At 38.8% G+C, this 27567-nt stretch overlaps 1 protein-coding gene and 1 pseudogene across 1 annotated transcript; one reads left to right on the forward strand and one right to left on the reverse strand.

Moving 5' to 3' along the window:
- Positions 1-8159: 8159 nt before the first annotated feature.
- Positions 8160-27366, reverse strand: LOC138096913 (zinc finger protein 665-like). The gene is made up of 8 exons (XM_068993151.1): positions 27298-27366; positions 25926-26008; positions 20587-20726; positions 20026-20111; positions 11128-11661; positions 10756-11055; positions 9681-10671; positions 8160-9350 (listed from the first exon to the last, which is right to left on the reverse strand). The coding sequence occupies exons 2-8, from the start codon at positions 25938-25940 to the stop codon at positions 8963-8965; spliced, it is 2454 nt and encodes an 817-aa protein (XP_068849252.1). The 5' UTR covers positions 25941-26008; positions 27298-27366; the 3' UTR covers positions 8160-8962.
- Positions 21566-21963, forward strand: LOC138096116 (ATP synthase F(0) complex subunit C2, mitochondrial pseudogene; annotated as a pseudogene).
- Positions 27367-27567: the final 201 nt, after the last annotated feature.

Consider the following 27567-nt stretch of genomic DNA (forward strand, 5'->3'; position numbering starts at 1 on the left):
CATCCCCTACCACTGTTCCTCAAAATTGGCACATTATTATTACTGATGTACAAGACTGCTTTTTAAATATGCCTTTACACCCTTTAGACTGAGAGAGATTCACTTTCTCTCTCCCTTTTCCTAATCACATCGGGCCTCATAAAAGATTTCATTAGACTGTGTTACCTCAAGGTATACTTAACAGTCCTATTGGTCAAAATTTTTAGCCAAGGCTTTACATCCAATGTGACAGCAAGTCCCTCATGCATATATCATTAGTAATATACTGTAACTACAAAAAGGAGAAGTGATATTTTTGACACTGAATGGCCATGATATTCATTTTTTAGACTCCAGAAAAAACTGATTAAATCTTTTTTGAAATTGCAAAACCGGTTCTTCTTACATGTGCAGTTAGGAAAAGGTTAACTTGTTAAAATACTTTTTTGGCGCTCCAATTCTGCCTCGGAAACAAAAACAGGCCTAAGGAAAAACCTGAAGTTAACTCTTATCATGTCCTTGGGATACACAGCCCACTCTATCTGGGACTCCAGACATAAACAAATTGGTGGAACTCAGGGGGAAAAAAAAAAAATATATATATACACACACACACACACACACACACACACACACACACACATATATATATATACATATATCAGAAAGATATTTTAAATGTCAAGTGGAAAACTATGTCTGTCTGTCTATCTAAAATTATCTATGTCTCAATGTATATCTTTGTTTTTGGATAATATGAAATTAATGAGCTCTATTTAAATTCATGTCAACTGAAAAACATTCAATATTTAATGTTTATTTAAATATAATCATTTGCTAATTAAGACATGTCTTAAATCATTATATAATACTTTTATTGTGCCTAGATTTAAGGTAAACTAAGTTTGTCAACAAAAAGTAACTCACTATATATATATATAAATATATAAATGAGATGAAAACTTTTAGATAAACTCTAATAAAAATAATTATATTTTCAAAATGTCTACCTAAGGAAATCTCTTAGGATTGAGTTAACCTAAATTCATTAAATTGTACTAAACGAAATAAGAAGTTTATTAAATAGCTAGGTCATTTCCAAATAAAGTAAGATTTAGAAAATTAATTACTGAACACTAACTTCCTCTTACAAAAAGTTTTCCTTACAGAAAAACTAAAGAGATTTAAACTATTAATAAATATGTATTTTATTTGCCATAATGATAAATACAAACATATAAAAAAGGTTTCTGACAAATGAAAGAGAATTTTATGGCAAATGGATGGAACTCATTGCTCTGAACTTTCTTCCTCTTCCTTCTTACATGTCTCGATCGATACAAATTCTTTTATATGGGCCACAGCTCTCCGACATGAAACTACACGTTATAACCCACCTGTTAGCTTACTTTGCAATAATGACAACACCTAATTCTATAAAAACAGACAATGACCTTGCCTGTATTTCTAAGCATTTCAAACAATTTTTACATTCATCCTCTATTATACAGATTACAGACATTTCTTATAATCCACAAACACAAGACACAGTTAAACAAACACATTACACACTGAAACTACAAATAAAAAATTAAATACGGGGGAATACACAGGAACACTTCTATCTTCCTTATCCAGAGCAGACTTTACTAGATTCCAATGCAATATATTCTTTAAGCCTATAACTATTGCTAATATGGCTTTGTTTTAAATTTTTTAAACTTACTGCAAGGAGATATCTTGACACGAGCAGAAAAAAACATTTTGAGGAAATGAAGGACTCTTCTTCTTCCTCTGCCCATTTGGTAATAAGACAGGTTGAATGGACAATGGAAATATGGGAAATTAATCTTATAGAGGGGCATGCTTGTATTTCCCCAGATGAACTCACATGGCTTCCTCTTTGGAAGATCCGACCCAAGGGGGCCCCCGGCCTTCAATATAAAGAAATGAGACAACAAAAACCCCAGGAGGAAGAAATTCCAATACAGGCCATGGTGGCTCTAAAGATCTCCAGAAAGCACCGCCCTCAGCAGCAACAACCTTATGATCTCCCGTCTGGGGCAACAAATAAAAACCCTTACTAATCAACCTGAAAATCTGGTTTCTCAATAGAGAATGCCTTGGAGTCCTGAAAATGTTTTTGTTGCCTGGTTTGCTTTGCTTGCTGGCACCTCCCCCCAACTCAAGCTGAACGAATCAATCACACTGGGCTTACATATCCAACCCCTCTTTACTTCAGGTTGTAGAATGGACGGAGAAAGGGCCAATCATATTAACCAATGACTCCATACATATGTCTTCTCCCTGGAGGCTTAAAGGGCCCTCACACCTTGAAGAAGTGAAACTAACACCTCTCTAGGTTATGAAGTCCTTCATGTATGGGCCGAGCAAAATTATGCATAAACGTTAGCAGACAAACTTGGGCTTTTGCCCTGCCTCCTAAAGAGGACTTTCAGATGTTGCTTAGATTATTTACCGCCCTCTCTTTGTCTGTGAACCATGTTTATACTACTGAAACTTTAGGGAAAGAGTTAGGGAAAGAACAAAGAACACTATCCAAAGCGTTTACTAATAAGAACTTTAAATATACTCCAGTTCATTGGGACAAGTGTCAGGCCAAATCAGGAAAATTAATGTTTGTAGCTAATCATACAATTGTCGAATGGGGACCCCATGGTATGTGGTTATCTAACTGCTCAGATGATGATTAACAGCACTGCGCTTGATTATGCTACTCAAGTAGCATAGAAGGTTAGTAACACTATAATGCAACATTACCATGACAAAGGACTTCTTGGGTGGCTTGACAGTGGAATGGCACCCACCTCGTCCTGGAGTAGTCCTCCATAACCAGATTGGGCCTGAACAATGGGACACCTAGAAACTTGCTGAGAGCACCAAAGAACTTAGGACTTGGACTGGACATTTCACAGGGACTAATTGTAGTCACAGAAACTATTTCTTTCGTAATAATCAATCATATTTCACACAAGCTTGTGTTCCCCTTCCTCTTGTTCTAGCTATAGGAAGTTTACAATTCAATAAGACTTTACGTTCTGTAACTTGTATAAATTGCAAATTATATACTTGTCTTAACTCTCCTGTTTCCTTAAGAAATGAACCCTTTTTGATTCTTCGATCTCAACGTAGTCTGTGGTTACCAATAAATCTCCAGCGGCCCTGGGAAGAAGGGCCCATGGCTGGACTTGCTGCCCGGTTACTTGTTAAACTGCTCTGGTGATCTAAACAATTCATTGGATGGCTGATTCTTGGCATTTGGGGATTAATAGCTATTTGCACCACTGCTGCTGTCCCTGGCATTGCTTTACAAACCTCAATTCAAACACATAATTTTATCCAAAATTGGACTAAAGATGCTCATACTATGTGGGCCACTCAGGCTCAGATAGATGAGGATATTCAAGATGAAATACAGGAACCAAAATCAGTCATCAACTGGGTTGGAGATCAATTAATACATGAACAAAAACAGGCGATGCTACAATGTGATTGGAATTCTACTCAATTTTGTGTTACACCTGTTCAATTCAATAATAGTACCTACAACTGGGAACAAATCAAATTTCATTTACAAAACATACATGACAATGCCTCTCTGAATGTACAATTATTACAAAAAGAAATCTTTGAAACCTTTTCTAAAAATCTGCCCTCTTCCACTAATTTGCAAACTTTAGTTGAACAACTAGCTGATGAATTATCTGGGTTAGACCTACGCGGATGGTTTCAAAGCATTACTCACAGCACTGGGTCTGGAACTGTAATTTTGGTGATTGTCTTGACAATTATACTTGTCGTTCACCATTGCCTTCATGCAAAATTGTTAGAACTAAAAAACTCAAATGGTCAGAACCCTTTTTACAAATATAAATAAGGGGGAATTGTCAGGGAATGTTTAACAGGAGGATTCTAACGTGCTGTTCCTCATAAATCCTCTGTTCCTTATCAGTTTCTGTTGTCAGAAACCAGTGGAACAGCACACCGCTCTCAGGACTGAGGTCATAGGAGACAGGCTTGAAACGCCTTCAGTAAACTTTCTCCTTATGACAAAACTGCTTAATCTCGATCCTCTTTCTTGAGATATGGATTGTCTCCTGACCTTGTGACCATTATTAATCCCTTGTTCCCTTGGTAATGGTTGCTGTATGTTTGTTTTTATCAAAAGAAATTTCTTGTACAACAGCCTATATACTCTCACAGAAAGATCATTAAAGCACCTTTGCTTCATCAGAGCTTGGGTGCCCGTGTCTCTCTCTCTTTCACTTTTTATCGTCGACTCCGGACCACCAGGTTCCAGTCCGTTAAAGGACCCCAACAGATTCCAATACAATATACTCTTTAATCCTATAACTATTGTTCACTTCAGTTCAGTCGCTCAGTCGTGTCCTACTCTTTGAGACCCCATGAATTGCAGCACCCCAGGCCTCCCTGTACATCACCAACTCCCGAGTTCACAGAGTTGCGTCCATCGACTCCGTGATGCCATCCAGCCATCTTATCCTCTGTTGTCCCCTTTTCCTCCTGCCCCCAATACCTTCCAGTATCAAAGTCTTTTCCAATGAGTCAACTCTTCGCATGAGGTGGCCAAAGTACTGGTTTCAGCTTTAGCATCATTCCTTCCAAAGAAATCCCAGAGTTGATCTCCTTGCAGTCCAGGGGACTCTCAAGAGTCTTCTCCAACACCACAGTTCAAAAATATCAATTCTTCAGCACTCAGCCTTCTTCACAGTCCAACTCTCACATCCATACATGACTACTGGAAAAACCATAGCCTTGACTAGACGGACCTTAGTCGGCAAAGTAATGTCTCTACTTTTGAATATGCTATATAGCTTGGTCATAACTTTTCTTCCAAGGAGTAAGTGTCTTTTAATTTCATGGCTGCAATCACCATCTGCAGTGATTTTAATACAGCTTTATTGGCTTAAAATTTTTAAACTTGCCTCAAGGGGATACTTTGACAAAGCAGAAAAACATTGAGGCATTGAAGGATACCTCCCTTCCTCTGCCCATTTGGTATCAAGACGGGTGGACTAAACAATGGACATCTGGAAAATTAATATTACAGGGAAAGGGGTATGCTTGGATTTCTCCAGATGGACCCAACGAGATCAGCTGGCTCCCTCTTTGGAAGATCCGCCCCAGGGGAGCCACTGGCATTCATGATAGAGAAGAAATGGCAAAATCCCCAGGTGGAGGAATTTCCAGTACAAGCCATGGTGACTTGAAAATTTCCAAGAAACACTGCACTCGAGGTCATCGACCTTATGATTTCCCCACTTGGGGACAGATAAAAACCCTTACTAATCCAGCTGAAAATCTGGTTTCTCAACAGCGAATGCCTCGGAATCCTAAAAATATTTTTGTCACTATGCTTGCTTTTGCTTTCCCCGTTCAGGCTGACTTGATTAATCACACTTATTGGGCTTATATACCTAACCCCCCTTTACTGAAGGTTGTAGAATGGACAGATACAGGACCGGCTATATCCATTAATGACTCAGTACATATGCCTCCTCCTTGGAGCTTGGAGGGGCCCTCTCATCCTGAGGACGAAGGAAGATTAATTAACATTCCTCTAGGCTATAAAATTCTTCCTTTATGCATGGGCCCAGCAGACTTATGTATTAATGTTAGTCGACAGACGTGGGCTTTCATCCTGCCTCCAAAAAAGAATTTCCACACATTGCTTAGACTGTTTACTGCCCTGTCCTTTTATGAGAACCATGTCAATACTACCAACACTCCAGGACAAGGGCAAAAGTTGGAATGTAAGGGGTTTACTTATAAGGATTTTAAATATACTCCTGTTTGTTGAGATAGATGTCAAGCTAAATCATGGAAATTCATGTTTGTGGCCAATTACACCATTGTTGATTGGGGAGCCTATGGTATGTGGTTATCGTACTGCTCAGATGATATTAACAGTACCATGTGTGATTATGTTACTCAAGTAACATGGAAGATTACCAACAGTTCAATGGAACACTTCCATGACAAAGGACTCCTTGGCTGGCTTGATGGTGCAATGGCACCTCCTAGCCCTCAAATTGTCCTCAATAAACAAATTGGCCCTGAACAATGGGACATCTGGAAACTTGCTACAAATACTGAAAACTTGGAACCTGGACTGGATATTTCATAGGGACCAGTCATAGTCATAGTAACTATTCCTTCCATTATAATCATTCATATTTTATACAAGCTTGCGTTCCCCTTCCTTTTGTTATCGCCATAGGAAACTTACAATAAGACTTTACGTTCTGTGACTTGTATAGATTGCAAATTGTATACTTGTCTTAATTCCTCTATGTCTCTAAAAACACAAATCCCTTTTGATTCTTCGATCACAATGTAGTCTGTGGTTGCCAGCAGATCTCCAACGACCCTGCAAACAGGATCCCATCGTAAGACTTACCTCCCAGTTACTCACGAAATTACTCTGACAGTCTAAGCAATTAGATGCTTGATTCTTGGCATTTTGGGGTTAATAGCCATTTGCACCACTGCCGCTGTCACAGACACTGCTTTACAAACTTCAATTCAAATACGAAACTTTATTCAAAACTGGACTAAAGATGCTCATACAATATGGGTCACTCAGGTTGAGAAAGATGAAAAAGTTCAAGATAAAAACAGCCATCCAATGGGTTGGAGATCAATTAATAGATTTACAAAAACAAGTATTATTAAATTGTGATTGGAATTCTACTTAATTTTGTATCACTCCTCTTCCGTTCAACCATAGTGCTTACAATTGGGAAAAAAATCAAATTTCATTTGCAAGATATGCATAATAATGCTTCCTTAAATGTACAATTGTTGCAAAAGGAAATCCTTGAAACCTTCTCTAAGAGTCTACCCTCTTCCAACAATTTGGGAATCTTAGCTGAACAGCTAGCTGATCAATTATCTGGGCTAGACCCTCAAAGATGGTTTCAAGGCATTACACATAGTATTGGATCTGGAACTATAATGCTGATAATTATCCTGGTGATTATAATCTTAACATACTGATGCCTTTCAACTAAAATTGTTCAAACTAAACAAACTCACTTGCTCAGGGCCTTTTTCACACAAGTATCTACAGTCATCCCCAATTATGAAAAAGTAAAAAGAGGGAACTGTCAGGGGACATTCAAATTTAAAGGATCCAACAGGATATTTTCTTCTTCTGTGTGCTGATTCTCAAGGACTCTATTCTTTACCAGTTCCTGGAAAACAGGAATGAGCAGAGCTGCACGCAGTTCTCAGGACTGAGGTCATGAGAAAGAGCATCTGCTTGGAATCCATTCAGTGACTCCCTTCAGTGGCCTTTTACTTGAAGGTAATCTGTTCAGTTATGCCCCTCTTCCTCAGGATATGGAATGCTTTCTGGCCCTTTCAAGATTGTTATTTGCTTCGCTTTGTTTTTCCTCAATGTTTTTTTTACTGCCTAAAGCTGCCTTGAATGAAGATATAGAAACATCCGTTTCTGCAAATAAAACACACTTGTTTCACTCGAGACTTGGGTTCCCTGCTTCCTTCTTCTCATCGACTCCATTCCTTGGGTCCCGGTCTACAAAGACCATGACAGCTCTGTCTTCAATTTCCACAAATAAGAGTAACTCTTCTTTAATCATATATACAACAGTTATTTCTATCCAATGGAGAACATGACCCTATTTCTATGCATTGTTCCTAGCACACCATCAGTCCCTGGTAACTCTCCCTCTCCTCCTACGAAAAGCCCAGGCCTTTTAACATCTTGCCTACTCTGTTCAGGGTCAGTTGGTAGAACATTATGTTTTATAACAGGCTGGACTATGTACAGAAGGGCTTCCTGATCCTACTGACCGTGATGAGTCATGTCCTAGTTTTATGTTACTTTCTCCCCTCCCTATTGCTAATTCACACACACTATTGAATTTTGTAATTCAGGCTGTGTGTTTTTCCAGGGAACATGGATGTGAATGAATTGTATCTAATGAAGTCGATCCCTTCATTGCACTGATTCCTTCCCAGAGACCATCATGAAACGCATGTAGCAAATGCATTTGATCAATGGATTACCACAGCCAAGTTCTTAGAGCTCACCACACAACAGGCCAATAAACTGAGAGACTACTTGTTGGGCAAGGAATAGTGACTTTATTCAGAAAGCCAGGAGACCAAAAAGATGGCGGACTACTGTCCCAAAGAATCATATTTGCTGAGGTAGAATTCGGGTTTCTTTTACATGAAAAGATCTCTATAGCTTCTCTTCAAATATGGACTTACTGCAGTTGCTGAGTACCTGAACTAAAGTCATCAGAGAACACATATAGAGAAAAAGGTAAAGGATTTGCCACAACCACTGAGTCTGGGAAGTATGGCTCCCCTACGTTCCTATCTTGTGACTTTTGGGTAAGATCCTTGCCACACACGTTACATTGCTGTGTGTTTTCTCCAGGATAAATACTCTGATACTACTGGTGAGATGTGAGGATAGGGTTACTTTTTTTTTTTTTTTTTTTTAACATTTGTGAAATTGGTGAGGAATCTTTCTAGAATGAACTCATGTTCTAAAGACCTGACTAATCAATACATATACATCTGGCTTCTATCCAGTATGAATTTTCTCATAAAGCCTAAGATGTTGCCACACTCATGATATTTGTATGGTTTCTCAGTAGGATGAATTCTCTGAGCAACAGTAGGTTGTGAATTTTGAACTTTGAATTTTGAAGACTTCTACCATATACCACATTCACATGAGTTGCTCTCATGTATGGATTTTCTGATGTTTAGTGAGTGCTGAGACCTGAGAAAAGGATTTTCCACACTCGAAACATTTGGAAGGTTTCTCTATATGTATTCTCCAGTGTTTTGTAAGGTGTGAATTTTGACTGAAGAACCTGCCACATTCATTATATCTGAAAGGTCTCTCTCCAGTATGAATTCTCCAGTGAAGTTGAAGATGTGGTTTTTGACCGAGGACTTATCCACACTCATCACATTTGTAAGCTTTCTCACCAGTATGAACTATCTGATGACTTAAAAGGGTTGACTTTTCATGAAAGGCCTCACCACACTCATCACATTTGTAACGTTTCTCTCCAGCATGAACTGTCTGATGCCTTAAAAGGGTTGACTTTAGACGAAAGGACTTTCCACACTCATCACATTTGTAAGGTTTCTCTCCAATATGAACTGTTTGATGCCTTAAAAGGGTTGACTTTAGACGAAAGGCCTTGCCACACTCATCACATTTGTAAGGTTTCTCTCCAGTATGAAATGTCTGATGACTTAAAACGGTTGACTTTTCACGAAAGGCCTTGCCACACTCATCACATTTGTAAGGTTTCTCTCCAGTGTGAACCGTCTGAAGACGAGCAAGCTTTGAATTTCGCCTGAAGACTTTGTCACATATATTACATTTAAATAGTTTCTTTCCTGTATGAATTTTCTTATGTCTCCTGAGGTATGAGCTGTCAGTAAAGGCCTTGCCACACTCATCACAAGGTTTCTCTCCAGTATGAACTGTCTGATGCCTTAAAAGGGTTGAATTTAGACGAAAGGCCTTGCCACACTCATCACATATATAACGTTTCTCTCCAGTATGAACCGTCTGATGACTTAAAAGGGTTGAATTTTGGCTCAAGAGTTTGTCACATATATCACATTTAAATAATTTCTTTCCTGTATGAATTTTCTTATGTTTCCTGAGGTGTGAGCTCTGAGCAAAGGCCTTGCCACACTCAGCACATTTGTAAGGTTTCTCTCCAGTATGAACTGTCTGATGACTTAAAAGGGTTGACTTTACACGAAAGGCCTTGCCACACTCATCACATTTGTAAGGTTTCTCTCCAGTATGAACTGTCTGATGCCTTAAAAGGATTGACTTTAGACGAAAGGCCTTGCCACACTCAGCACATTTGTAAGGTTTCTCACCAGTATGAACTGTCTGATGACTTAAAAGGGTTGACTTTACACAAAAGGCCTTGCCACACTCATCACATTTGTAAGGTTTCTCTCCAGTATGAACTGTCTGATGACTTAAAAGGGTTGACTTTACACAAAAGGCCTTGCCACACTCATCACATTTGTAACGTTTCTCTCCAGTATGAACTGTCTGATGACTTAAAAGGCTTGACTTTACACGAAAGGCCGTGCCACACTCATCACATTTGTAAGGTTTCTCTCCAGTATGAACTGTCTGATGACTTAAAAGGGTTACCTTTAGACGAAAGGCCTTGCCACACTCATCACATTTGTATGGTTTCTCACCAGTATGAACTGTCTGATGACTTAAAAGGTTTGACTTTACACGAAAGGCCTTGCCACACGCATCACATTTGTAAGGTTTCTCTCCAGTATGAACTGTCTGATGACTTAAAAGGGTTGACTTTAGACGAAAGGCCGTGCCACACTGATTACATTTGTAAGGTTTCTCACCAGTATGAACTGTCTGATGACTTAAAAGGGTTGACTTTACACGAAAGGCTGTGCCACACTCATCACATTTGTAAGGTTTCTCTCCAGTATGAATTGTCTGATGCCTTAAAAGGGTTGACTTTACACGAAAGGCCGTGCCACACTCATCACATTTGTAACGTTTCTCTCCAGTATGAACCCTCTGATGACGAGCAAGGTTTGAATTTTGGCTGAAGACTTTGTCACATGTGTCACATTTAAATAATTTCTTTCCTGTATGAATGTTCTTATGACTCTTGAGGACTGAGCTGTGAGCAAAGGCCTTGTCACACTCATCACATTTGTAAGGTTTCTCACCAGTATGAACTGTCTGATGACTTAAAAGGTTTGACTTTAGACGAAAGGCCGTGCCACACTCATCACATTTGTAAGGTTTCTCTCCAGTATGAACTGTCCGATGACTTAAAAGGGTTGACTTTACACAAAAGGACTTGCCACACTCAGCACATTTGTAAGGTTTCTCTCCAGTATGAACTGTCTGATGCCTTAAAAGGGTTGACTTTTCACAAAAGGCCTTGCCACACTCTTCACATTTGTAACGTTTCTCTCCAGTATGAACTCTCTGATGACGAGCAAGGTTTGAATTTTGGCTGAAGACTTTATCACATATATCACATTTAAATAATTTCTTTCCTGTATGAATTTTCCTATGTCTCTTGAGGTGTGAGCTGTGAGTAAAGGCCTTGCCACACTCATCACATTTGTAAGGTTTTTCCCTGTGTGCTTTGAGTTCTTGTGTTATTCCTGAAGGATTCATAAAATCATTCCCATATATATTAGAAACACTGGTTTGGACACAAGGAGGAATTCTTTGAACTGGTGAAAATGAGAAACTGTTGTTGACAGAACTCTTAGCTTCATTATATTCAGAAATTATCCCGCCAGTTTGAAATATCTGCAGTTTATCCTGAAAGTTAAATCCAACCCTCTTTCCAAAGGGCTTGATGCCTCCATCCTTTCTATCATGCGAATCTCTTCCATCAGGCACATTTCCATTAAGGCTTACAGGTGTGCCTTTGTAGTTTCTTTTGTCGTCTCTCCCCTGACACTCAAAGTCACACATATTTTCCTGACTTTCCCAAAGATGAAAATGTTTGATTTCACAGCTTTCAGGGCTTCCCAGCATCAATGTTTGGAATGTTTCTCGTTTATCACTGTTCGCTTTGGGTTGTAAATGCTTCATCACATGTGTAGGAGAGATATCTACAAGATAAAAAGAATCATAGGTATCCTGCTCACAATAATTCAAAATTAATGTTTCATGTTGAATATATATTATACCAAAAGTAATACATCAAGTTATGAAACACCACAATGATCACCTTAAGTCTTTAGAAACACTAAAGGAATAGAATTCTTAACTTAAGAAAGCATAACATAAATTCACCATTATGGTAGCCTAGTTTTAAAAACAATATGCCAAACACTCACATTGGACAATCTTATGCCAACTCTCAAAAACAGAGTGTTTTTCTACCAGAACCCTTAGGAACGTATCAATCAACAGCTGTCTCAAATTGAAAACAAAATATTACACTATCATTGTATTCTGCAAATTTACTGTACATAAATTCTAAAAAATATAGTATATATTTTAACAGTAAATAATCCAAAACCAAGCTTACACAACTAATAATTAACTTTTCATAATTGGTTGTTTACAATTGAAAAAAAAAGAGAAAATGAAGAATATGATTAAAACAATTTTTTGAAACAACATAGTTTTTTAAATCTGCTATATAACTATGTACCCAAAAAGAAAAGGCATTTTATAATGTTAACAAGTGGTATGTGTCAGCTGTATTGCAGAATACATGCTAAAAGACCATCATCTGTAAATGACACATAAATTAAGACGTAAAATATTCACTGGTTTTCTAACAGCCAATAAACAATGCAACCCCCACCTATGTTGTTGTTCAGTCGCTTAGTCGTGTTTGCCTCTTTGCGACACTGTGGACTGTAGTGAACCCGACTCCTCTGTCCATGGGATTTCCCAGGCTAGAAGAGTGGAGTGGGTTGCCATTTCCTTCTCCATAGGATCTTCCTGACTCAGGGATCAAACCTGCATCTTCTGCATTAGCAGCTGAATTCTTTACCACTGAGCAACCAAGCAAGGCTAATCTCTAGCCATGCACTATTCTTAATTACCTAGTTTAATGGCACCAAAATATAATAAATAAAAAGTGAGTGCTTTGTGTATTCATTGACTAAGGTCAGACACAATATTGCTGAAAAATGTTGCAAGTGAAATGCATACAAGATATAATGTAGTTGAGGTTTGACAGAAAACAAAATTCAGTAAAGCCATTATCCTTCAATTAAAAAATAAATAAAATTTTAAGAAGATATAATGTAGAGCTAGAACAAATAATTTCACAATTTGTATGGGAACACAAAAAAAAAACCTCAAACAGCCAAAGCAATCTTGAGAAAGAAGAATGGAACTGGAGGAATCAACCTGCCTGACTTCAGGCTCTACTACAAAGCCACAGTCAGCAAGACAGTATGGTACTGGCACAGTGACAGAAATATAGATCCATGGAGCAAAATAGAAAGCCCAGAAATAAATCCATGCACCTATAGACACCGTATCTTTGACAAAGGAGGCAAGAATATACAATGGATTAAAGACAACCTCTTTAACAAGTGGTGCTGGGAAAACTGGTCACCACTTGTAAAAGAAAGAAACTAGATCACTTTCTAACACCATACACAAAAATAAACTCAAAATGGATTAAAGATCTAAACAGATGACCAGAAACTATAAAACTCCTAGAGGAGAACGTAGGCAAAACACTCTCCGACATACATCACAGCAGGATCCTCTATGACCCACCTCCCAGAATATTGGAAATAATAGCAAAACTAAACAAATGGGACCTAATTAAACTTAAAAGCTTCTGCACAACAAAGGAAACTATAAGCAAGGTGAAAAGACAGCCTTCAGAATGGGGGAAAATAATAGCAAATGAAGCAACTGACAAACAACCAATTTCAAAAATATACAAGCAACTCCTGCAGCTTAATTCCAGAAAAATAAACGACCCAATCAAAAAATGGGCCAAAGAACTAAATAGACATTTCTCCAAAGAGGACATACAGATGGCTAACAAACACATGAAAAGACGCTCAACATCACTCATTATCAGAGAAATACAAATCAAAACCACAAAGAGGTACCATTTCACACCAGTCAGAATGGCTGCGATCCAAGAGTCTACAAGCAATAAATGCTAGAGAGGGTGTGGAGAAATGGGAACCCTGTTACACTGTTGGTGGGAATGCAAACTAGTACAGCCACTATGGAGAACAGTGTGGAGATTCCTTAAAAAAACTGGAAATAGAACTGCTTTATGACCCAGCAATCCCACTGCTGGTCATACACATCAAGCAAACCAGAATTGAAAGAGACATGTGTACCCCAGTGATCATCGCAGCACTGTTTATAATAGCTAGGACATGGAAGCAACCTAGATGTCCAAAAGCACATGAATAGATAAGAAGTCTGTGGTACATACACAATGGAGTATTACTCAGCCATTAAAAGGAATTCATTTGAATCAGTTCTAATGAGGTGGATGAAACTGAAGCCAATTATACAGAGTGAAGTAAGCCAGGAAGAAAAACAACAATACAATATACTAAAGCATATACATGGAATTTAGAAAGATGGTAATGATAACCCTGTATGCAAGACAGCAAAAGAGACACAGATGTATAGAATAGGCTTTTGGACTCTGTGGGAGAGGGAAAGGGTGGGACGATTTGGGAGAATGGCATTGAAATGTGTAATATCATATATGAAACGAATCGCCAGTCCAGGTTCGATGCATGATACTAGATGCTTGGGGCTGATGCACTGGGATGACCCAGAGGGATGGTACAGGGAGGGAGGAGGGAGTGGGCTTCAGGATGGGGAACACGTGTATACCTGTGGTGGGCTCATGTTGACGTATGGCAAAACCAATACAATAATTGTACACTAATTAACCTCCAATGAAAACAAATTTATATTTTAAAAAAGATATAATGTAGATAAAGTCGTATCATAAAGAACATGACAGAATATAGATATTACCTTTTTTAAACAAATAAAATTTTGAGTATTTACTATAAAACATGTACTACTGACAGCACTAATTTGCTTTAAAGGCTTGAGGTACATTAACATGTTTTTCTCTAATCAGAGCAGGAGACACACCCAATTGGCCCACAAAGTGGTAAGAGAACAAGGATATGAATCTGAACCTACAGGGACAACTAAAAAAAATTATTTGTAAACATGACCACCCAACAAATGAATAGACTAGAAAATATTTCAAAAAAATAATACAAGAAACTTAGAAGGAAAATATCAAAGAAGATACAAGAAAAAAGAAGTCTGTTTAACTATTATTCAACCATCCCATCTTGAAATGGGTTGTGAGCCATCATGGATGCACAGAGTGATTTAGGTCATGTCCTGAGAAACATGTTCAATAAATTATCAGAGATTATCTTTACAGTGAGAATATGTAGAAGGCGGAGGGATGTGATAGGTAAGAACAATGTTTCCATCCATATCAAGGTACTATGTGAGGACTGGTCAGGACTAAGAAAGGGCCTGCGTGGAGCATAGGGTACACAGGTTTATGTCAGATATCAGCTTCTGACTGCATGTCTTTGTGAAAATAACTGAGAGCGCAAACGAATATACTGACCTTAAAAGAAAACAACTGGTTCAGCAAGTTTATGGTCATTATACTACGGGTATGGGACAGAAACAAGAGAGATTTTAAAAGTGACTGTGATATACGGAGAAAGCAGGATAATACCTGTTATACTATTTACAATGTAATGTATCCAACTCTGATTTTGTAACTTACAATGGAATGCTTATATTCAAGAAAAACATACACAATATTCCAGGATATTGTGTAAGAATCTTATTAGCAGAAATCAGAAGGAAAATCCAGGAAAAGGCTATCTAAACCTGGGTTCCTCTGCCAAGTATGATTAACCTCTCTATTGGACATTTACTTTGTTTCTTCTTCCACACATGGTCATCTCAAGATCGAGGAGTATCAAAGGAAAGGAGGGACTGTCACTGATTCTGGAAGACCTTCCCAGTTGCAAAAGCCTTTCTGAGGCATCCAACTCTTTTTTGTAGGAAAAGGCTTTTTTCTCCTAGACCTTCCCTGAGTTCAAAAGAGCAGATTCAAACAGTTACTAATACATTAAAGGACATGAAAGGATCATACCATGATCACGTGGGATTTATTTCAGGGATGCAAGATTTCTCAATATCCACAAGTTAATCACTATGATACACCACAGTAACAGTTGAAGACTCAAAACCATATGATCACAATAGATGCAGAAAAGGTTCTGACAAAATTCAAGTGCCATTTCTGATAAAAACCCTTCAGAAAGTCAGCACAGATGGCCCCTACCTCAACATTATTAAGACCGTATATGTCAAACACACAGCTAACATCATACTCAACCGGGAAAAACTGAAAGCACTCCCCTTAACAACATGAATAAGACAAGAATGTTCACTATTGCCACTTTTATTCAACATATTTTTGGAAGTCCTAGCCACAACAATCAGCAAAGAAAAGGAAATAAAAGGAATTCAAGGAAAAGTAAAACTGTCACTATGATGCTACACACAGAAAATCCCGAAGATGCCACCAGATGACTACTAGACCTCATCAATAAACAGAGTAAACTTGCTGGATACAAAATATATAGAAAACTGCTGCATTTCTATACACTAATAATGATATATCAGAAAGTGAAATTAATGAAACAATCCCATTCACCATCTCAGAGAAAACAATACAATTCTAAGGAATAAATTTACCTAAAAGTCAAAAGAACTGTACTCATAAAACGGTAAGATGCTGATGACTGATACCAAAGATGACACAAACAGATGGCACAAAATATACCATGTTCTTGGACTGAAAGAAGTAACACTGTCACAATGACCATACTATCCAAGGCAATCTACATAGTCAATGCAACCCTTCTCAAATTAACAATGACATATTTCATAAAACAAAGAAAAACTTACTTTGTACCAAAATACAAAAGACTCTGGTATCTAAAATGATCTTGAGAAAGAAGAACAGAGCTGGAGGAATCATGTTCCCTGAGTTCAGACTATACTACAAACTGACAGTCAACAAAGTGAAAGTGAAGTCGCTCAGTCATGTCCAACTCTTTGTGACCCCATCGACTGTAGACTACCAGGTTCCTCTGTCCATGGGATTCTCCAGGCAAGAATACTGAAGTGGGTTGCCATTTCCTTCTCCAGCAGATCTTCCTGACCCAGGGACTGAACCTGGGTCTCCTGCATTGTAGGCAGATGGCTTTACCATCTGAGTCACCAGGGAAGTGGTATGATGATGGCACAAAACAGAAACACACATCAGTAGAACAGGACAGAAAACCCAGAAATAAACCAATTTACTCAGAGTCAATTATTCTATAACAAAGGAGGAAAAGAATATAGAATGAAGAAGTCTTTTTAATAAGTGATGCTGGGATAAATGGATAGTTACATGAAAAAGAATGAAATTAGAACATTCTCTAACACCACATACAAAAATAAACTCAAAATGTGTGAAACATCTAAATGTAAGATCAGATACTATAAAATTCATAGTGGAAAACAAATGCAAAACACTGACATAAATGTCAGCAAAATTTTTTTGAATCTATCTCTTAGAGTCATGGTAATAAAAGCGAAATCAAACAAATGAGACCTAATTAAATTTAAAACCTTCTTGTAAAGCAAAGGAAACCTAAAAAAGAACAAAAATTCAACTTTTGCACTAGGAGACTATATATGCAAACGATGCTATCTATAAGGGATTTATTTCCAAAATATACAAACAGTTCATACAGCTTCATATCAAAACAAACCAACAAACAACCCAGTCAAGAACTGGGCAGAAGATCAAAACAGATACTTCTCCAAAGGAGACAAACAGATGGCCAACAGTCACCTGAAAAGATGTTTGATGTCTCTACTTATGAGAGAAATGCAAATCAAAACCACAAAAATGTATCACCTCACACTGGTCAGAATGACCACCATCAAAAAGTCTACAAACAATAAATGCTTGAGAGGGTGCGGAGAAAAGAGAACCCTCCTACACTATTGGAAGGAACATAAATTGGTACTGCCACTTTGGAGAATAGCATGGAGGTTCCATAAAGAATAAAAATACAGCTATCACATGAAGCAGCAATTCCAATCCTGGGCATATATCCAGAAAGGATGAAAACTAATTCAAAACGATACATGCACCCCAATGTTTTTAGCAGCACTATTTATACCAGCCAAAACGTGGCAGCAACCTAAATGTTCACTGACAGACAAAGGGATAAAGAATATGTGGTACATATATACAGGGGAATATTGTGAAGTGAAAGTAGCTCAGCCGTGTCCAACTCTTTAAGACCCCATGACCTGCAGCTGGCAGCCTACCCTGTCCATGAAATTCTCCAGGCAAGAACACTGGAGTGGGTTGCCACCTCCACAGCATAAAACACAATGAAGTAATGTTTTTTGCATCAATATAGACAGACTTAGGGATTATTCTAAGTGAAATCAGACAGAGAAAGCCAAATATCATAGGATATTACATGTTGAAATGAAATAAATGATACAAATGAACTTATTCACAAAATAAACTCACCAGAATAAAAAACAAACTTATGGTTACCAAAGGGGATAGATAGTACAGGATGGTGAGGGGGCAGGAAAGGGAGAGATAAATTAGGAGTCTGAATATTTACAAACTAATGTATATACAAAATAGATAAAACAACAAGAACCTACGATACAGCTCAGAGAACTACATTGAGTATCTTGTAAACTGCTGAAACACAAAACTAAATTAACTGTACTTAAAAAATGGAGAAGGAAATGGCAACCCACTCCAGTATTCTTGCCTGGAGAATCCCAAGGACAGAGAAGCCTGGTGGGCTGCTGTCTATGGAGTCGCACAGAGTCAGACACAGCTGAAGCAACTTGGCATGCATGCCTTGGAGAAGGAAATGCAAACCCATGCCAGTGTTTTTGCCTGGAGAATCCCAGAAATAGAGGAGCCTGGTGGGCTGCCGTCTGTGAGGTCGCACAGAGTCAGACACAATTGAAACGACTTAGCAGCAGCAGCAGCAAACCTTAAAAGAATGGTTAAAACAAAAACAGCTCTTGCAGAGATGTTCAAAAGATGTTTCACAAGGGTGTAAAAGCTACTAAAAGGGGGAAGCAGTCTATGAAACAAGACATGTTGACAAAACTGAATACCCACCAGCAAAAGAATTTACTTGGAACATTATCTTACACTACAGACAAAAACAAACTCAAATGGTTCAAAGACCTAAACCTAAGTCCCAAATGTATAAAACTCCTAGAAGTAAATGTGCAGGAAATATTTCTGGAAATTGGACCCACAAATGATTTACAAGATATAACACCAAAAGCACAGGCCACAAAATAAAACCAGATATTAATAAATTGAACTCTATCAAAATTATAAACTACTCTGCATTAAAGTGCAGCAAGTTTGAAAAGACAATCAACAGTAAAAGAGAAAATATGTGGAAATCGTACATCTGATAGTAAGTTGAGTACAAAGAATATATAAAGAATTTTAAGAGAGACTGATCACCAGTTCCACCATAGGGACTATTTCCCAATCAATCATCCAATGCATTGCAAATACAAAACAGAAACACTAAGAGTAACACAGAAATTTGAACTCAATGATAAAAAAAAAAAAAAAACCTACAATGCACAGAATAGTGCAGCCAATAGCCTCATAGATATGAGAATGTGAACTTGGACAAAGTTGTCCTGGGATAAATTCCCATACCATTTACAGAGGCTAAAATATATGGTCCTTGATACACATCAACAACACTGTCATGGTGCCCTTGACAGAGTCTCCAAAGCCAGAAAATAACCTGGAAAGATGTATCAGGCTCTCACGATACTTTCTCTCTCATAATCCTAGAACATACTGATCACTCTACTGGATAGCTTCAAGTGGTGACTTTGTACAGAGCAAGAAAATAACATAAGGAATAGTGTCTCCATCACAGTTTTCTGTTACCTACTAAATCCACTACACAGAGACTCAGAGGCTGCCAATTAAACATAGGTGGATTATCACAGCAAGGAAACCAGATAAAATTTCAGACCCTCAGGAATATATTTCAAAGAAACTGAAGAGGTAAAATGATACAAAGTAAGGAGAATGGAACATCAGGAACAGTTGACATTCCCAGACTGGGTAGAGCAGCACAAGAGTAAAACTAATACAACATGAAGGTCAGACATTACAGCATCTTGAGACGGGACCATGCGCTCAGCCTACAGATGGCAAGCTAAGAGCGTGCGAGATTCACGTATGCTCCCCTCGTGGGATCTAGGATCAAAAAGACGATCTCTCTACCCACTCTTACATTTTCCTAAGTAACAACCACAGACGATCCAATCCACCAACTTGTCCCACTCCTAAATAGAAGAAAACTGCTTTTGAGATTCTCGTTTTTCTTTACATGTTGTAGTTTTGGCTACTTTTACATCACTCCCCACTGTCCAGAGCTTTTTCTCAGGCTCCAACATGGAGATAATATTGAGATCAGAAACAGAAATTCTGGGACTTCCCTGGTGATCCAGTGGTTAAGACTCTGCATTTCCAATGCAGGAGGTGTAGGTTTGATCCTCAGTCAGGGAACTAAGATCCCACATGCAGAATGGTGCAGCCAAAAAAAAGTAAACAAGCAAGTGAAAACAAATAGATATTGAGTGTTATCAGAAGAAAGAAATCTAAAGTGACGCAGATTTTTTTAAACACTGAGCAAAAGTCAAAAGGTAGAAAATAGGAAATCTGGTTTTTAGGTATTTTTTTTTTAACATCTGCCAGTGAGCTCTGTACATAATCAAGCTCTGGGACAACCTTAGATATGACATGAAACAGACACAGCATCTGAAGAGGGTCAGTTTAACCTTGTGAAGCTGTGTCATGCCCCAGTCACCAGAACTCTCACATGAAACATATCAGGGGCTCCCAAGGGGCACACAGGGAAAATGCAGATCCCAAGGGCAGCTCTGGAAGGAAGTCAACCTCACCCAGGGAGAGCAGGTTCCTGTAGGTCTCCAGCATCACATCCCTGTATAAGGCCCTCTGAGCAGGGTCCAGAAATTCCCACTCCTCCTGAGTGAAGTTGATGGCCACATCCTCGGAGGTCAGTCGTTCCTGAAATGAAATCACATGTCACCAAAAGGGCCGTGAAAAGTTTTCATTTTCATGCAAAAGAGAAAGGGTAGTAAAAGGGTATGGATTGACTTGGTTGAAGTATGTGTTCTAACAGATCAATGCAGGGGTATCTGTATCTGGAGAAATTATGGATCTCTAATTTTAATTTCTTATGCTTTTTCCTAAGACCTTATGAGATCCTCCAATTAATATGGATTTTTCATCATTGTTCAAAATCCATGCAATATATAAAAATAAAGCTCAACACTGTTTTAGCTATACAGAAGTGTCAGATATTATGTTCTACCCAGTGAGTGCAACTCGTTTTCTAGATGAGGTACAGCATGAGTGGTGTCTTCAGAGATGACAAAGTCCACGGCACTTTTAATGGAAAGGTCAAAATTTTCAGCTATGATGTTGATAATAGCAGCAAAGACCAAATGTCTCAAGGCTTCCTGTTGTTCTAAATTACTGTAGTATTACTCTAAACATTAAATAAGTACTTTACAGGCAAGAACCTGTCATCAACATAATAGCTCATTAAAGAACCATCTGTTCCCACCTTAGAGAAGAAAACCTGTGTCACAGACACTCTGAGAAACTTGACTCAGATCAAGAAGGTAAGAAATGTTACATGAAGCACCTGAATTCAGAAGCTTGGGCTTAGCAACTGAAGCTTAAGCATCTAACAGTGAAGTAATACAGAGAACATTACAAGTCCTTTGACAGAGGGCTCCTAAAGAAAACTTGAAAGAAGTCCAAGGAGAGCCTCTTCCCTGCCCCTCTGTCTTCTCTGCAGGGAAAGCAGCTCTCGGGCCTCAGGGCTTCATCCCTTGAAAATGGACACCTGCGCCAAATTAGTCTCTACCCCCTCCCTGATTGGGAGAACCTCCCCACTGTTGAGTGATCACTGTCTGCAGTGGTGGTGAAGGACCAGAGACACTGACCCATGAGAGCCACAGCAGCTTGGCAGTCCCAGGTCCCTGGACCATCTCACTTATTCCTAGCCACAGCTTCCAAACCAGTGCCATTTCAAAGGACTTTGACACAGCAGCCAAGTTCTCTGGAGCTGGAGTTGCCACAGCAGGGGTGGTTGACTACGGGGCTGAAGTGGGACTTTGTTCGGGAGCTTCATCACTGTTATGCCAGGCACCCTTCTCTGAAACAGTAGCTCTTCTACACCACGGGCTTGGCCCTCTCAAAGGCCATGGGGCTCTTTTGGCTGATGGTGGTCTAGCTCATCTTCTTCACGATGTGAAGGAGCTCTTTCCACCTCCCATAGTTCTTTCTCCTGTGTCTTCCCTGTATGTTCCCTTTCCTGTAACTACCCAGGCAGCCTGGGGAAAGTGGTGGGCTCAGGGTTTGACAGAAGGAAAACAAATAAATATTGTATTAATATGAAAAAAAAAAAAAAAGTCCAAGGTGAACAGTGTGGAATGGCATGAAAGGTCATTATAGACTTGGATACAGAAACACAACTCTTAGTAATTTACTACTTAAAACACTAACAGGATGGTTTAGAAAATTTCAAGGCCACAGATTATACTGATAACATAATTTCAACTGAAAAAAAAGGTGATATGTAGTTTTTAAATCATGATGTCTTCTATCTAAACCACAGACTCGCACATGCATGCATGCTTATCTATAAAAAATTAACTGACATGAGAGGATTCATCTTTTGACAGATTTTTTGGACAATTTTATATCATCCTTTTATTCACATGTGTTTCAGCATCTTTCAGATGATAAAAATGTATCCTTTGTACTCAGCTGAGTTTGTCAACAGGATTCTATACTAGGCTACCAAAGAAAACTGGTAAAAAATTAAAAACAATTATGAATTGAACTCAATTCATAATAAAATTACCACATACAAAGATACAAATATAATTTTATCCATTTAGATTTACATAGCAAGGCATTAACAGAAGCCAAAGACTTTCTTTGCCTTTTTTTCCATTTCCAATAAAACAGTGATTTGAAATTAGAAGAGTCATTAGATTATGACCAAAATAAAATATCACAATATCAAGTAAAAAAACTTCTTGGAGAATTAAAAATCATGGCAAAAAATAATATGGAAAAAAATATTGTTATTAAGCAAGACTATCTCAAGAAACATCATGATAGGAAGGAAATATTCAATACATTCCTTCTGAAATTACAGTGGCACGAAAGGAGCTGTCCAGGGTGCCTGTCTTACACCACCATATGATGCACAGGAGCAGGAGCCACTAGAACTAACAGGAGGAAAAAACCAGGGCAAGAGACACAGAGTTTGTCAGAGAGTTGAAACAGGTAGTACTCACTAGTCTAAGGACATGGAAAGGTGAAAAGTGAAGGGATGGAAAAAGACAGTTCATCCTGAAGAGAGCAGGGGAGACTGTTATATCAGACAAAATAAACTGAAGGAAAAAAAAGTGCAATGAGATAAATATTGTGTAATGATAAAATGGTCAATTTACCAAAAAGCTGTAACAAGTAAAAATATATATACATCTAACATTAGATATCTCAGAAAAATGAAGCAAATATTGAACAGGCATGTACAGATCACACTTCCCAAGAAAAGCAGAAAACACATGTATCTCAAGGACACAGAAAATATTCTCTATGAGAGACCACGTTAGGCCAAAATTAACCATTTTAAGAGTCTGATACCATAAAAGTGTCTTCCCTAACAACAACGAAATAAACACAAGAAAACAAGAAAATTCCTCAAATGTGAACATTAAACAACTCAATCTTACACCACAAATGGGTCTAAGAAAAAAATCACATGGAAATTTTTAAATACATGGATAATAATGAAGAGACAACATTACAAAATTTATAACACACAGAGAACACTGTACTAAAAGGAAAGTCTGAACTGTTAAATGCTTATAGTAAAAAAAAGAAAAGATCTTAAATCTGAAATACATTTTTAGACCTCTAGGAAGCAGAAAACAGAAAACAAACTAAACTCAAGTTTAGCAGAAGGAAACATGTAAATAAGAAAGATTAAACCAGAGATACAATAGAAAGTAGAAAAATATAAAAATCAACAAACCATCAGTTGATGTTTTGAAAAAACTGTATAGGAAAACCCCACCTTGACTAAGGAAAAGAGAAAAAAAGATTCAAATAACTAAAAACAGATATGAAACAGGAGTGATTACAACTGAGGTCAAAAAGATAAGGAAGTACTATGACCAATAATGCCTATAAATGACAGAATACAGGACATACTGGCAAATTCTCAGAAACATACAAACTATTTTACTTATTAAGAAATAAAAAAATTGAGAAGTGTTGAAAGTGAAAGTGATAGCCACTGAGTCATGTCTGACTCTGTGACCTCATGCACTGTAGCCCACAAGGCTCCTCTGTCCATGGAATTTCTCCAGACAAGAATACTGGACTAGACAGCCATTCCTTTCTCCAGGGAATCTTCCAACCCAGGGATAGAACCTGGGTCTCCTGCACTGAAGGCAGATTCTTTATGATTTGAGTCACCAGGGAAGCCCATTATAACTAGATTTGAAAAGTAGTCAGAAACCTCTAAGAAAAATACAGGACCAAATTCTACCAAACATTTACAGAAGAATTACCACTAATCCTGCTAATTCTATGGAGCAAGCATGATTCTAATAGTTTGCTGATTTCCCAAAGACACAAGAAAGGAAAACTAGAAACCAATACCCCTGACGAATACTGATGCAAAATTAAAATACTTGCAAACCAACTTCAACACATATTAAAAAGATCTGGAGAAACAGACACAGAGAACAGATGGAGGTGGGAGGGGAGGAAGGAGAGGGTGAGATGTAGGGAGACAGCAACATGGAAACTTACATGACCATATATAAAGTAGAGAGCTAATGCGAATTTCCTGACTGACTCAGGGACTCAAACAGGGGCTCTCTAACAACCTACACGGGTGGGATAGGGAGGAAGATGGGAGGGAGGGGACATATGTATACCTATGGCTGATTCATGTTGGTATTAGGCAGAAAATAACAACTTCTGTAAAGCAATTATCCTTCAATTAAAATAATTTAACTAAAAAAATAAAAAGATCTGACACCATGACCAAGTGGATTTCATTCACATAAGGCAAGGAGAAGTCAACACACAAAAATCAATTAATATGACACACCACATTGACAGATTAAAGGGGGGGAAAAAAAAAACAGGATCAACTCGATGCAGAAAAAAACCATTCGACAACAATTTGACAACCTTTCAAGATGGAACTCTCAGCAAACTACAAACAATAAATTATACCAACATCAACATAATAAATGCCATTATGAAAAGAGCATAGCAATGGGGAAAGAATGAAAGCTTTTCCTCTGAGGTCAAGAAGGCGGCAAGGATGCACATTCTGCACTGCAGTTCTACAAAGCACTGAAACCCTTAGAGGAATTAGATGAGATCTTCTTTCCCACATGACAAAGTTTCATCAGTAGAAAACATTAAGATTTAAACATGCTATATCAAAACAGATTCTTTAATAACCACACAAAGGGTCAATCAACCAATTAACTCATTATCAATACTGCCATGACAATCTTTGTAGAAGCAGAATAAAACATCGTGAAAGTCACAGAATTATTCAAAGAGCAAACAGCAAAACTCTTGAAGAAGGAAGATGGAGGTCTTTCTATTTCAACACCTACTACAAGGTAATCAAGGTGACGTGGTACTGGTATAAAAACAGACAAATAAACCAACTGAACACAACACAGTACTCAGAAATTACTCTTTGTGTATATGTAAGGTATATTCACAAGGATGTCAAGATACACAAAAGGGAAAGGACAGGCTCAATTGATCTGATTCCCAGATTTAACCAGCTATTGTGCATACAAACACCTGACTTTCACGTGCAGTTTCCTTACCCTGGTTGAGAGAGCAGACAGCGCATCCAGATAGGCCCTAAGCAATCCCTGCTGCCCAACAGCACTGAGACCCCTTCTCCAACCCGTGGGTGAGAAGCCCTGCCCAGGACGGTGCCCAGGGGAGCCTCCTCACAAGGGCCAGGTCACCGAGTCATGGGGAGACGGGATCTAAGTGGAGACAACAGGGCCTGAGGGAAGGCCTCGGGTGAGTGTGTGTGTACAGGAGTCACACAGGACACTCCAGAGTCAGACATGATTAGTGAGTCTAGAGAAGGACATTTCAGGAAGGACAGACTAAATATGACCTTACCTGAGAAAGAGCCATGCCTCACTCGTTTCCTTTCCTCTTCCTTAACTTCAGGGCTTCCCCAGGCAACACGCGTCTTCAGAGGTCTATCATGAAAGTTGAAAACATGCGGTTTAATGCTTAGGGTCAACACATCCCCTTCCTGAGCCCCAACCACACACACACAGGGAAGCCCTCACCATGAGGAACAGACAGGCCCCTGTGGCCAATGTCTCAGGAGGGACTCAGGACAGTTAACTTCTGCAGAGAGACCAACATGGGACTTTCCCACACTTTCCCTCGGCTCACACTCCCCTCCTGCTGAGGCCTCATGTACACAGAAGCAGGAGGCACCTCCACTGACAAGGCAATCTCCTTCAGGTCACACAGCAAGCCCTGATCCATCCCCACTCAGAACGGAGCATCCCCTCCTCAGCCCAGACCTCAGCCCTCAGGACTGGGAGGACTCAAGAGTCCTGATGCTCCGTGAGGGATCCAGACTGGAATCAACTGGGGCATCTTAAACAGTCTTGAGCTGTGGACCAACACAAACTACCTGAAGGGGAATCTCTGGTCAGAGGGTACAAAACATGTGTGTCGGGAGCTCCATTAGACATTACTGACAAAATGGAGGCACGGCCCCAACCCCTTCTCCTTGTCCCCCAGGCACAGACCTAGAATGAAGGAGTTAGGTCTTGTGATTCTAATTGTTTTTTCCTTTCCTTGGTTGCGTTACTGAAAAGAAGGTTAAGGTGCTTATTGTCCTTGAGAGGAGCATGAGAAGGCACAAAGCCTTCTGAAGTTGTGCCCAGAGAATAATCCATATAGTTAACCACTGACCTTTGTTCAAGGATCTTTACAAAGAGTGTTCCAGGATGAGCAAGTAGGCCGCAGCTTGAGGCCATGGGAAGGATTGTCATCTGAGACCTATTTGTGAGGGAAATGTTTATGGCAAAGGAAGTTTGCTGAATGTAGGGTTTTGGAATAATTAAGAATAGTTAGAAGCTAAAAATTTAAGCAATGTGGTAGTGCTAGCATGTTTTACAATAGCTTACACAGATTAGGAATTTCAGAGATATTAATAGCTAAAGCCTTCTTAGGAGATAGTGAACTTAGGATGCTAGGGGCAAACAGGATTTAGAAAGATAAGAAATAAACTGAGGAATGTGTTATACAGCCCAGACATAAGCATGAGTTACAGTGTAATCACAAGTTAAAGTAACCAAGATTCTGAGAGAATAGCTGAAGCAGAAACTCTGTTTGAAGGGCAACAATGTTTTATAGAGACAATAAATCTGGGTGAGGGGAAAACTGAAAATGCCAAACCTCTGACCTAATGGTTTTGTTAAAGTATAAGAGCGAACCTGAAGCTTGAAATATACATGCAGTCCCGTACCTTCAGTCAGAGGCTGCATCATTCTCCGCCGATACCGCACATCTCTTCAGGCTGATTCCCTGGCTGCTGGAGCTGGACTCCGGCACATCTGTATGCAAAATATGTCATCAATGAAACGTGAAGCCTGGACTGAGCACCATTCAGAGGCGAAAAGCACACCACCCCCCCAACTCTCTTTTTCTTGCCTAGCCTTACTAAGGTGTAACTAACAAAAATGGTATAAATGTACTGTGTACAAAGTGATCATGTGATAGCCTCATACACTGAATA

This window comes from Capricornis sumatraensis, chromosome 20 (assembly GCF_032405125.1).
Source record: "Capricornis sumatraensis isolate serow.1 chromosome 20, serow.2, whole genome shotgun sequence".
NCBI lineage: Eukaryota > Metazoa > Chordata > Mammalia > Artiodactyla > Bovidae > Capricornis > Capricornis sumatraensis.

Coding starts and splice junctions, on each gene's coding strand:
- LOC138096913 (XM_068993151.1), bottom strand. Junction 11,056..11,127: donor TGGCAAGGCCTTTACTCACA/GCTCACACCTCA, acceptor TATGTGATAAAG/TCTTCAGCCAAAATTCAAAC. Junction 10,672..10,755: donor TCATCAGACAGTTCATACTG/GTGAGAAACCTT, acceptor ACATTCATACAG/GAAAGAAATTATTTAAATGT.